This window comes from Pristiophorus japonicus, chromosome 3, assembly GCF_044704955.1.
Source record: "Pristiophorus japonicus isolate sPriJap1 chromosome 3, sPriJap1.hap1, whole genome shotgun sequence".
Classification (NCBI taxonomy): domain Eukaryota; kingdom Metazoa; phylum Chordata; class Chondrichthyes; family Pristiophoridae; genus Pristiophorus; species Pristiophorus japonicus.
Window position 1 is genome coordinate 123,283,874 of NC_091979.1, and position 13,544 is coordinate 123,297,417.

Sequence of the window (13,544 nt, forward strand, 5' to 3'; positions counted from 1 at the left end):
GGTGGCTAGTTTATGTGAGTTCTCCGATGAACTGAGGAGAGAAATGCTGAGAGACTTTTTTATTGAAGAAATAGGCCACGCAGGCATATTCCGAAAGCTCATAGAGACCAAGAACCTGACCTTAGAGGCAGCAGCACTGGTTGCACAGACATTCTTGGTAGGGGAAGAAGAAACGAGGTTGATTTACAATGCAGGTACGACAACTAACGAAATATCGGAAGAAGAAGTTCACAGCACTAAACAAGCTGCTACCCCCACACATAGACAAAACCGGGAGAACAGGCTCTCGATAGCAGGCCGAGGCCATCAAGGGCCACAGGAATGGCCATTCACACCTCATCAACCCACAATGCGAGCAATCAACTACAAACTGAGAGAAGCTCAAGAGAGATCAGCCAGACGCAGCTCATTCTTTGGGAACTCTTTAAACAATGGAACAGGTCTGTGCTGGAGGTGTAGGGGTGGGCACTCGTTAAGGGGATGTCAATTTCAGCAGGCTGTTTGCAGAAATTATGAATATACAGGGCATTTGGCCCGCATGTGCAAAAAAACGGCAGCTCGGCTGGTATACGAATCAGATGGGTTGGAAATCGGACCAGAAGATGGTGGGGACAGTACCCGGGACACCGGTGTACAGCGGGTCAACACGATCAATGGCCGCTGCTCCTACAACAGAACGCCTCCTATAATGATGATGGTCCTACTCAACGGGATATCTGTCAACATGGAGCTGGATACGGGAGCGAGTCAATCTCTCATGGGCGCTCAACAACTGTGGCCGCATAAAAGAGACAGACCAAAACTCACAAGGGTCGACACCACACTAAGGACCTATACCAAAGAAATCGTACCAGTCCTCGGCAGCGCCATGCTCTCTGTCACACACAAAGGGACAGTGAACCGACTTCCCCTGTGGATTGTCCCCGGAGACCCCCCAGCACTGCTGGGGAGAAGCTGGCTGGCAAAACTAAACTGGAAATGGGATGATGTCCATGCCATGTCATTAGAGGAACGGACCTCCTGCTCAACAGTTATAAAGCGATTTGAACATCTCTTTCAGCCAGGTGTGGGCACTTTCAAAGGGGCCAAAGTCAAAATCTACATCACACAGGATGCTAGACCGGTCCATCACAAGGCCAGAGCTGTACCCTATGTGATGAGGAAAAAGATTGAACACGAACTAGACAGGCTTCTGCGGGAAAACATTATATCACCTGTGGAATTTAGCGACTGGGCAAGTCCCATCGTCCCAGTAATGAAGCCTGATGGATCCGTACGAATCTGTGGGGACTACAAATCTACCATAAACAGAGTCTCCCTACAGGACCAGTACCCGCTGCCCAGAGCAGAGGACTTATTTGCCACATTGGCTGGAGGTAAACTTTTCTCAAAATTAGACCTCACATCTGCGTATATGACGCAAGAATTGACCGAGGAATTCAAGCTACTCACCACCATCAACACACATCGAGGCCTTTTCATGTACAATCGATGCCCATTCGGCATCAGGTCGGCAGCTGTCATATTCCAGCGCAACATGGAGAGTCTGCTCAAGTCCATCCCGGGGACGGTTGTATTTCAAGACGACGTACTTATCACGGGCAGGGACACCGACTCCCATCTCCGTAATTTGGAGGAAGTACTAAAGCGGTTGGATCGGGTAGGCCTACGAGTCAAGAAATCCAAGTGACTGTTTCTCGCACCCGAGATTGAATTTTTGGGCAGAAGGATTGCTGCTGATGGAATCCACCCAACAGAGTCCAAAACAGAAGCAATTCGCCTGGCACCTAGGCCCCGGAATGTCTCAGAACTGCACGCCTTTCTCGGGCTTCTCAATTACTTTGGGAACTTTATGCAGAACTTAAGCAAGCTGCTGGAGCCTCTCCACGTGCTACTCAGGAAGGGGTACGATTGGTTTTGGGGGGCGCCCAGGAACGTGCCTTCAATAAGGCACGCAACCTTCTGTGTTCCAACAGTGTTTTGACTTTCTTTGACCCAGGTAAAAAGCTAGTTCTCACATGCGATGTGTCAGCATATGGGGTCGGGTGCGTTTTGCAACATGTCAATATGCGGGCAAATTACAACCCAAAGCTTATGCCTCCAGGTCACTTTCGCGGGCGGAGCGCGGGTACGGAATGGGAGAGAAGGAGGCGCTCGCGTGCGTGTACGGTGTCAAAAAGATGCACCAATACCTTTTTGGGGCCAAGTTCGCGTTAGAAACCGACCACAAGCCCCTCACGTCCCTCCTATCCGAGAGCAAGGCAATAAACGCCAACGCCTCGGCGCGAATTCAACGGTGGGCACTCATGCTGGCGTCCTACGACTATACCATAAGGCACAGACCAGGCACTGACAACTGTGCCGACGCGCTTAGCAGGCTACCCCTGGTGACCACGGAAGGGTCTGATGAACAGGACTGTGAGATAGTCATGGCAATCAATGCCTTTGAGTCCACAGGTTCGCCCATGACGGCTCGCCAAATCAGAGCCTGGACAGCCAGCGACCCCACGTTATCCTTAGCAAAAAGATGTGTCCTAACCGGTGACTGGGCAGAGGCTCGTGATGCCTGCCCCGCGAGCACCCGGGGATCGTTCTCATGAAGGCCATAGCCAGATCCCACGTCTGGTGGCCTGGTATTGACACGGACTTGGAGCTCTGCATCCGAAAGTGCACCATTTGTGCCCAACTCAGCAATGCCCCCAGGGAGGCTGCACTGAGCCCCGGGCCCTGGCCTACCAAACCGTAGGCGCGAGTGCACGTAGACTATGCGGGCCCATTCATGGGCAAAATGTTCCTCGTAGTTGTAGATGCATTTTCAAAGTGGATCGAATGCACCATTTTAAACTCGAGCACAATCTCCACCACTGTGGAGAGCCTCGCAATCATGTTTGCAACGCACGGAATCCCTGACATATTGGTCAGTGACAATGGTCCGTGCTTCACCAGCGCAGAATTCCAAGACTTTATAATTGACCACGGCATAAATCACGTCAAGACGGCACCGTTCAAGCTGGCCTCCAACGGCCAGGCGGAGAGAGCAGTGCAAATCATTAAACAAGGCATGCTTAAAATTCAAGGTCCCACGCTGTAGGGTTGCCTGTCGCGACTGCTGCTGGCATACAGATCTCGTCCGCACTCACTGACTGGGATCCGCCCCGCGCAACTGTTGATGAAAAGGACTTAAAAAACAAGGCTCTCATTAATCCTCCTAGACATGCACAATATCATTGAGACAAAGCGCCGTAAGCTGACTGAGTACCATGACAGAAATTCGAGGGGGAGATGGAATGAGATAGAGGACCAAGTGTTTGTACTAAACTATGGCAAGGGTTCCAAATGGCTTGCAGGGACAGTAACGGGCAAGGAAGGAAACAGGCTACTGGTAGTACAAATGGACAATGGCAAAACCTGCCGGAGGCATGGTGACCAAGTCAAAAGCAGATTTACCAACAACACTGCGGAACCAGAGGCAGACTACAATGTGGAACTCGCACCACACCTGGTGGACAGACAGAGGGAACAACCTGAGGAAAGGGCAATCCCAACAGACAGCCCAGGCGAGTCAACAACAATCACACCAATCGAAACAGACAGCCCAGGCGAGATACCAGCAACCACACCCGAAGAAAAACAGAACCACAACTCAGTCGCTCCACGCGAGAGCGTAGACCACCTGAGAGACTGAACCTATAAAGACAATAAAACCTTGGGGGAGGGTGATGTCATGTATCTTACATTATTATATATAACTGTATCCTAACATGCTATACATGACTGTAATAAGATATGACCTGTAACCACCAGCATACCTTACCACCAGGGGTGCACTTGCAAGAGACAGGTCTCAGGCAAGTGCAGCATTTGAGAGCTGTGAAATAAAGGTGCAGGTTCAGAGTTGATTTCACTACATGCCTCATGTGAATCTGTACTGAGGGGACAGGACTTTACAGAAATCACGACCTGAACCTGCCTACATCCATTTTTTAAGGAGATGGGATTGAGGCGGGATTGAACAAGCAGCGAACCGGCTGCCAAGAAGCAGGACGTCAATTTAAATAATCTAATGAGGCTGGAAGCCTCTTCTTCAACCTCCATATTGTTTTTAACTCTAGCTGGTCGGGTTTTACACACTTCGTAAAACCCCGACAGATACAGCAAGGCACGGACTGCTGCATCCAGGAGGTAAGGTAAGTACCTTTACACTTACTCCTATCCCCCACCCCCCCCACAACCCGGATCGGAGACCCCCTCACGAGGCCTGCGATCTCTCCCCAGGCAACCCCTTCCGTGAGGCCTCCAATCATCGCCCCACCGCACCCCCCCCACCACCACCCAAGTCCTCCAATCGCTCCACAAGGCCTCCCACACACTCCTCCGGCCTTCCCCATGCATCTCCCAGCCCCAGTCTTCTGCAGACACCCCGCCATGCACCTCCGGAAGCCACCGAGTCCACAAATTTCCTGCCACATGGTGCCCGATGTTCCTGTCACCCGATCCTCGCACCCCACCGATCCTTAGTAACACTCCACACCCCCAGTGTTCCTCTGGCCAATGCCGATGCCGCCCCACAGGCCCCCCCCCCCGCCCGCAATGCCTCCCTCCCTCCTCTGTGTGGTTTAGTGCTGCAGGCCTCTCAATCTGGCTGGCTGCAGGTGGGAACGAGGCCTTGCATGCAAACCAGGACCTGGCGTTAATGCCTGCAGGGCCTGCGGGAAACCCGTTCACCAGGGTTTCCCGACTACTTTGGAGCCCCCCTGCCCCAACCTTCCCCATTAAAATACAGCCCTTTGTTTGCGGCATATAAAGTGAGTGGGAAATATACATGGGATACAAGAGATAGAAGGAATATGAGATATACAGAAAAATGGAGAGCATGAGTCAGGGTTAAATAGAGGTCTAGGCCATGATTTTAATTCCTGGCAGAAACTGGGCGAGGGGGAAAGTTAAAATGAGGTCAGTGACTTACCTTTTCTGATCCTGCTGTTTTCCCAATGTATCCTGATTTTAACCTGCTCTTTTTGAGCAATGGATGACACACCCACAGGAAGGAAGCCGCATCCTTCTTTAAATATGCAACCCAACTGTGATATTAGTCAGAGGCGTGAGTGGGGGAGCAGTGACGGCTTACCCGTCAGGCCAGACCTGCTGCAATTATGGGCCAGAAGAGGCCCAGGCAGGCAAGTAATTACATTTAAATTCAGGTTTCCTTGTGGGCCAGGAGGAGCAAGAGGCCACCAAATAGCCGCTCTCGCCTGCCAGTCAGGTATTGGATCTGGCCCACGACCGGGAAAATTAATGGTAATGTGGCCCAGCTGTTAAGATTGGCTCCGGGTCCCTGGACTCCCCAGGTGTGCCACACGCTTCAAGGCTTGTGTGCATCATACCGTGCCTTCCCTTTAAAACAGGGACCATAGATACATCAATGACTGTGTAACAGAATGGAGAGAGAGAGAGAGTTTAGAGTATGAAAACAAGCAAAAGACCATTACAGGAAGAGAGTGTTTTGAAGGTTTGCCAATGAAGAATGCCATGGATGATCAACTAATTCTAAACAAATCATGATTAAGGATGTCAGAGTTATCATGACCTATCGCTGAGCTTTTCAAAATTTGGTTCATGTATAAATTAACATTGTCATAAATACCTGAAACTTGTGTCTTTGATAGGTATCTTGTTGCATCTAATCCATTTATCAGTGTCTGGATCAAATCTTTCAATAAAATATCCAGTGATTGGGCTGCCACCATCTTCATCTGGTTCATACCATGTCAATGTCACTGAGTCCTTAGCAATATCTGAACCTTGGAGGCGTGTTGGAGGATCAGGTGGATCTAATATACAATCATATTTCCATGGGTTTAAAAAATCTAAATAGCATATTATTTCCAAATTATGCAACAAATGTTACAATTATAATATATCAAATCATATTTGTCCTTACCAAAAGCATATTTTGCTACAATTGGAGCATGCTGAGATGGCTCTCCAATACCATACATGTTTTCAGCACTAATTCTGAATGTATACTCTTTCAATGGTGTCAGATTTGTTGCCTTAAATTTGGTTTCTTTGATAGTAGATGAGAGTTTGTTCCATATTTCACTAGTTCCAGCCTTACATTCCACGATATAATTTGTAATACGTGAACCACCATCATCTCTAGGTGGATTCCATGTCAAGCCGCAGGTTTCATTTGTAATATCAGTGATATCAAATGCAGCTGGTGGTCCAGGTTTGTCTGTAAACAAAAGAAATGGTCAGCACTTGTTTGAGACAATTTATTTATCTCAAGATTATATATAAGTTTATAAATAGAATTTTAATATTTGAACTACCTAGAATGTTGACTTCAACAACCGCAGTGGCACGACCACTGGTGTTTACTGCTTCAATGATGTAGGTGCCACTGTCATTCCTTGTGGTATCCAAAATTGTCACAGTGGAATGATCAGGTTTTGAGTCAATCGTTATTCTGGTATTAGGTTTCAGAAGGTATTCAGCTTTTGTCCAAGTAATTCTCGGATCAGGTTTGCCTGAGATAAATGCTGGGAGCTCAACCTTTGTTCCAGCCCTCACAGTAATGCCAGCAAGCAGTTTAACATCAAGATGAATCTCTGGAGCCTCTGTTGTAAACAAAGAAAACGTGTCAATAATTTAGTCCAAAAATTATGCATTTTAAAAGGAAATTAATTGTAGGTTAAATTCAGTAAAGCCAAGTTCTCATTATGGAGCCTCACTTGACGGATTGTTGATTAGAAAATCAGACATGAAAAACTGCAAGCCTGATTCTTGTCCTTTCCAAGTTCCCAATCATCAATGTGAATGAATTGGGAAATTAGGAGTGTCATTAAGGCTCTGTGCTAGTTGCATAACCTCACTAAATTTATCAATATATCTCAGCTGTAACATTATTAATTTCAGTAAGTTACTGAGTAATACAGTCAACTATCCTTTCTCACTTAATATATTCTATTTTCTTCCAGAGTAATTGAACTTGCAACGGTGACAATATTTAACACAATATGGATATCTGTGAGATAAATCTGTCTGCATTTATTAATAGAATTGAAATGTATTAATAAATCTTGGGCTTAGTAAAATGAGGAGTTTTGGAAAAATGCTTTTATATTAGTTAGTAACAATGTACCTTTTGGATCGATTGCTTGTACATCATCTGTGGGTTTACTTGGTTTGCTGGCACCTTGTCTGTTCAAAGCTTTAACACGGTATGAATACCATTCCCCTTCTTTGAGGTCGGTCACTTCCATCCTATTTAACATAATAACCAGTTTTAGCAATTATTTTTTGTATTTAAAATATCGTAAACATTTGAAAATTAAATAAACTTACTTTAATTCAACAACTGCCTCTCCACATATCTCCCACTTTTCAGCACCGTGTTGACACTTTTCTACTAAAAACCCTTTAATTTTTGTGCCTCCATCATATTTTGGTGGTTCCCATGTAAGGAAGATTCCTTTGGCAGATGGATTCCTCCATCTGACATTTTCTGGTGGATCTGGGACATCTGTAAAGTACAGAATTACAAATTAAAATCTTCAGTTCAAAAGTTTCAAAAGAACTAATTAAACATACTTGAGCCTAAGTTTCATCTTCAGATCTAAGTCACTTTAAAGCTGGTGCTAATACGGCTTAAACAGTCAAATGGAAACAGCATTCAATTTTCCAAATAATGAGTTACTGAAATGTATAGGGATAGAAATGATTAACGGGGCAAGTCACAATAGAGGAGAAAAAGACCAGGATTGTCATCACAGTGTCAGTCAGTGTTCTGGTGGGGCGTGATTTCCTTTCCATCCACCATCACCACCAGAATCCCGATCCAATTTCCTGAGTGGGGGTATTGCAGACCCATGCTAGAATTTCCACTGTAGCATGAGAGACTGTTAAAAGGGCAGAAACAGCTCAAGGATCAGAACATCCGTATCCTGGTAGGCCACAGCAGAGACTGAGACCTACACAAGAAGGTAAGTGTGGAGGCTACTAGAAGGCCCTCTCCCGACTCTGAGGAACCCGGGGTTGTTGCTGTTACCTTCCCCATAGTGGTCCCAGAAAGTGACAGTAACTGAGGCGGACTGGAGGGAAATCCACGGGCGACTCAGGCGCTTCCTCTTTCATTTACATGGAAACAGGAAAGGAAAGGCCAGTAGCAGTCTTTACAAGGGCAACGGGGAGATTCATTATGTGTGAGCATTGTTGGGGCAGCAGTAGGCCTCAACACCTGTTTCCTGATTTTGAGTGGGATCACAAAGGAGAACCCTGGTCAAAAAATCTGAAAGCTTTTACAGAGCCTCAAAAGAGTCTAAACTTGTTAGCAGCCTTTCCAAGGCTAAATGAGCAGGGGACGGAAATGCGGTCAGCATATAAAGGGAAAGGGAGCCCCAGGTGCAGTTCTGAGTCTGCAGGAAAGTGAAGGCACAGCCCAGCGCTCAAGCCCTTGTTTGATAGTTGCTGAAGTCAAGATAGCACCACATGAGGTGCTTGTGAAGAGGGTGGTCCACTGTGCCATTCCCATAGATCTAAACTGCAGCATGCCTGCAAGGAGATGCAGCCAAGTTTCAGCAGGCCATTATTGTTCCTGCATGTGCCACTACTATGCTGCCAGTTTGCTGCAGGTGCCCTTGCACCAGATGGAACAGCTCTGCATCTGTCTCTCTTCTGACTTAATGCTGAGAATACATGTCATTCTCAGGTATGGTGCCAGGGTCTGTAGAAATGATTGTTGGCATCATCATAGAGGATCTCTTTTGGGCAAACCTATTGGTGCCTTTAATGGGAGTGAGAGCAAAAATACTGGTACAAAAATTCAGAAAAGCCTAAGTGCTAGATGAAGAAAAAACATAAGAATAATTACAAGTAAGGGTCAGAAAAGGACAGAATACACTTTAAAATCTGTGAGCCTTTTAAAAACCCTTCCACTGGAGTTACCTTCCTGCCTGGTTTCCTGGACATGCTGTGGCCTTTGCATCCAACACACCCATAGGCCAGGAAAATGGAGTGGTGGTCTGCCTCTTCCCCTTTTAAATACTTAATGGGGCACAGATGAAGCATACCATCCAGTAAAAGTAGCTCTGTTCCCTTCTCTTTCCATCTACTTTTAGAAACTGTTTCTCTTCATAGGGATATACTTTGAAACTACAAATAAGTATTCTCAATATGCAAGATACACATATTCAATAGATCTATTGCTACTTACAGATTAATTTGCTGTGCAAATACATTGAAACATAATAATATGAAGTATCATAACTTTTGAATGATTAAACAGTATAGCAAGATTAAGGGAGTGGTTTAAGAAACATATTCAGCTTAAATTAAATAGCCCTTACAGCTGATCTACGAAGCTGCTTGCTAAAATATTCTGAGAAAGATCTTGGCTTATAAAGTTATTTGGTGTCCTTATTTGTTTATTATTATGATATATTTTAGCATGTGAGTAAAAGAATGCTATGAAATATGGTTAAAAGGGAATTGTGCTGCATACATTTAAAGAGAAACAAAATAGATTTATTTGGCTTTATTTACAAAGGAAATATCTTGAGATTCAATACAAAGGATTAACAAAGCAAAATGCTTACCTGCTGGTGCAGATACATTAACAGGTTCATCAATATATGCAGGTTCGCCTGGGCCACATTTGTTACAGGCTGAAATTTTAAATAGGTAGTCTCTTCCTTGGAAGAGGTCAGGGACAGTAAATTCTAAGTCTTGCACTCCCTCAATAACCTAGAAAGCACAGAATATGACAATGCCTCAACTTTAATAAGCCAAACACTTGTAAACACACTGCAGCCTCTTTCTTTAAACACAGCCAAATCCCAATTTTTTTCACCTTAGATAAACTATAATAGATTGAAGAGCTGTTGTTGTTTAGCAGACAGCGTCACAATAACTAAGCGTCAATCAAAATAACTACAGGCCCAGTGCTGGCCACTGGAGAAGCCATTGGTGAACAGCCACCAGAAGGGTTCCAGGCCAAAGATCCAGTGGGAGGCAGTAAAATAAATATAGTATTTACCTCTTCTGACCTCACTTGCCTTACTGCCTGATCCCTTCAAACCCTTTAATTTGGGTGGGGGTCCCATCAGCTTTTTCAGGCACCCTTCTGACACACGGAGAAAAAGTGAGGCAGACGGACTAGAAACAACCCCTCCCACCTCATTTCCATGGTTGACCTAGTCCTGTGACTGCAGGCCAGGCGCTGTGATGAACCCCTGAAAGCCCAAGACAGGTTTAAAGGGGCACAGATCTGACATATCTGCCCTCTTTTGCTCTCTGCAGTGCTGGGGAAATGAGGGTTCCCAAGATGCTTTGAAGAGGATTTAGAAATAAAATCAAAAATTCTGCACAAGAATTCTAATACAAATGCTTAAATCTACACTGACGACGTACTATGCAGAACAGCACTTACATAGGGTTGACCTCAATAATTAGTTGTATATAGTTGAAATAACAATAATGGAGCTACTATTGACATCTGAAAAGCTCTATTCTTGTTTGTTTCCTTCAGTATCACAGTCTGTGAGCTGATAACTTACAAAATCATTTGTCCAGGGAGGCAGCAATTTCTTTGTTTCTAGCATAAATTAGTAACTTTAATGAACATAGGTGACAATTTTGAACCACTAGTTTGATAATTGTAGGTGTATATCAAATGTAAATTCAAGATTAGTATGGTTTAAGACTTACTTTGACCCAAGTCTTGCGGTTAACTTCACGCTTTTCAATTAGATATCCAGTCAATGGACTTCCGCCATCATTATCTGGTAGCTCCCACATCAAATGTACTGAATTTCTACTGATTTCTGACACTTTAATGTCTTTTGGTGCACTTGGGCGTGCTGAGAAGTTAAAACAATAAATAATTATATATTTAGTCATTTTGGCTATGCCATCAACTATGTTCCTGGTTACTGACTCTTTCCACCTCGCTATCCATTCATTTAGGCTGTACAAAGCCATGATGTCTTGTTTGACCAAGAGCTGAGCTTTAAACTGCGTTCCATCCTTATGCTACCAAAATCACTTAAGTCTACATCTTCAACATCGACTACTTCCATGTCTATCTTATCACTGTTGAAACCCTTAGCCATACTGTTATCAGCTCTAGATTCACTCTTTCCATTACCCTTTTTGTCAGTTTGTCATCCCTCACCCTCCACAAACTCTAACTTGTGCAAAACTTAGCCATTTCAGCATTCCTGTCCAGCACTTAATTCTGCTTCTCCATCATCTACAGCCACGTTGACCTATATTGATTCTCTAATACGATGGGCCCAAATTTGGCCAGTACAGATTTCTGGCGCACTCACCAGAGGTGCGCCGCTTTTGTAGAACTCCACGGGTGCCAAAAATCTTCAGGCCGTGTTTGGTCGCCCCCCAGCCTCTCCTTCTTGGTGGCATAGCACGACAACAGGATTCGGGGGCGGAGCCAGGTCCTGGCACTGAAAACAGTGCTGGGACCTCTGCACATGCGCGCTAGAGTATGCGCACATGCGTAGTAGCTCCCAGCCCCCAGAATCTGAGAGTGTGTGATGCAGACTGTGTGGGAGAGACCGACGCTCGCCGCCCCTATCCCGCGCTGAGGGCTACAAGAAACAGGTTGGTGGGGGGAAGAGTTTTGATTGGGGTGGGGAGGGGAAGAGTTTTGCGGGGGCGGGGGGGGGGAAGAGTTTTGATCCAGTGGGGGGGGGGAGAAAAGAAGCTTCAAAGATTTTCCAGTACTTTAATATCTAGCTATCTTTGCTAAAACTATACTCAGTTTAATCAGGCTGATAGCACCTACACCCTGTCAAGTCTCGCTGCTTGGGATATAAAAAAAAACTAGCATTCCTATCATAACATTGTCATTTGGAGGCTACCTGATTTATCTCTTAATTCACCGCAGGGTTTCTTAGAATGTACAAAAGTGACCACTTACTCTGGCATAACTTAGTTTGGAGTAAGTTTTAACTAGCTAAACTTGCTTAAATGGCCAAAACAGGTGTAACGCCCCCTTTTGAAAAAAAAACTGAATTAAAAAAAAAACCCAACTAACTCACTTACACTGGAGCAACTTAAGTGGGGAGAATTGCGATTTTTAAGTTACTCCAAAAAAAAATCCAGTTGCTCCCAAACAAACGGAGCAGCTCCTGGGGAAACTTGGGCCCATTATTGAATTTAAAATAATGATCCCATTTTTCAAATTCCTCCACAGTTTTGCAGATCCTAACTCTGCAACTTCTTCCAGGCTTATAACCCTTTTCCCATTGTTCAGTCCTCTAACTCTGGTCTTTTGTGTCTTCTCTTCCCTTTAATCCACTATTGCTTGGAGCACCTTCAGGTGGTTTGGCCTTACCCTCTGGAATACCTTCCGTAAATCTCTTCGACTCACCACTTTTTCCGCCATCTTTAAAAACCTTCTCAAAACCCATCCCTTCAATTAAGATTTCAGTTATTTCTCCTAACTTTCATGTTGAAGGATCTGCACATGCCTCTATAATGTATTTATTTTCCTCCTCCTCCTCCTCCGTAAAGTGTCTTGGGATGTTTTCAATATTAAAGATGATACATAAATACAAGCTATTGTAGAATCATCTTGAAAAGATTAAATAAAAATGTTGTTTTCTGAAAATATTCAGATACTTACCAATTACATTCACATCGATTTCTCCTGTGACAGATGACACTGTGTTTTCCAGTGTCAAATTATATAGTCCCTTATCAGGACGTTCACTGGGAGAAATGACCAGTTGGGTATATGCAGCAGTTGTTTCCATCTTCACACGATCATTGCTTTCAAGAGGTTTTTCATCAACAGCCCATTTTACCGTAGGTGTAGGGTAGCCAGTGATAGGAATGCGAATCTTAAGTGGCTCTGGAACAATGACCTCAAGACCATCTTTGAATGCTCTCAAATCAAAGGAAGGAGCCACTAAAAGAGAAAGTGTAATCAGGCTTCAAAGGTTATACAAATTATAGTAGTTAAAAAAAACTCAATTTCACAGCCTTTGATATATTTTTGTTCAGAATAGAACATCCATTACCATGGGAATCATCAGCTGTTAGTGGTCCGAGAGCATCAGCTGGATCTGATACACCTGCTGCATTTTCAGCAGATACCCTATAATAATATTTCACTCCTTGTTTCAGACCAGTAACCTGTAGTGAAAAAAATTTAAAGCATTTGAGAATACTTAAAAAAATAACAATACTAACATTTTTAGCACATTTTCCCCAGTCAGCAGCAAGTATGAGGTCACAAATGTTATAGACTCAAAACAATATCTATCCATCAACACTCACTTTAAAAGCCTAAACTTGACTCTGCTCAAATTACTGCATCCTCTCCTCAAAAGTTATCAATATCCAATTCTGTGCCCATTCTCCAACCACTCCCCTTTGGATTCTGCAGTCTGATTTCCACCTTGTCTATCTTACCATCCTCCATCACTATTAAAATCTTCAAAAATACTTTTGACACCACAAGCTTCCTTTGCTCTAATGCTTTCTTCACCAGTGCCCTGAAGTCCATGTTAGACAAA

The 13,544-nt window shown here is 44.4% G+C and overlaps 1 protein-coding gene across 2 annotated transcripts in view; it reads right to left on the reverse strand.

Moving 5' to 3' along the window:
* ttn.2 (titin, tandem duplicate 2) overlaps nt 1-13,544 on the reverse strand; it is a 413,561-nt gene that overhangs the window by 114,147 nt on the left and 285,870 nt on the right. For both annotated transcript variants that reach the window (XM_070875791.1, XM_070875789.1), the window contains 9 exons: nt 13,047-13,161; nt 12,650-12,934; nt 10,711-10,862; nt 9,600-9,747; nt 7,351-7,528; nt 7,148-7,269; nt 6,336-6,623; nt 5,942-6,238; nt 5,645-5,831 (listed from right to left, as the gene is read on the reverse strand). In XM_070875791.1, coding sequence (XP_070731892.1) covers nt 5,645-5,831; nt 5,942-6,238; nt 6,336-6,623; nt 7,148-7,269; nt 7,351-7,528; nt 9,600-9,747; nt 10,711-10,862; nt 12,650-12,934; nt 13,047-13,161 — 1,772 coding nt within the window. The remainder of the gene's footprint in view (nt 1-5,644; nt 5,832-5,941; nt 6,239-6,335; nt 6,624-7,147; nt 7,270-7,350; nt 7,529-9,599; nt 9,748-10,710; nt 10,863-12,649; nt 12,935-13,046; nt 13,162-13,544) is intronic.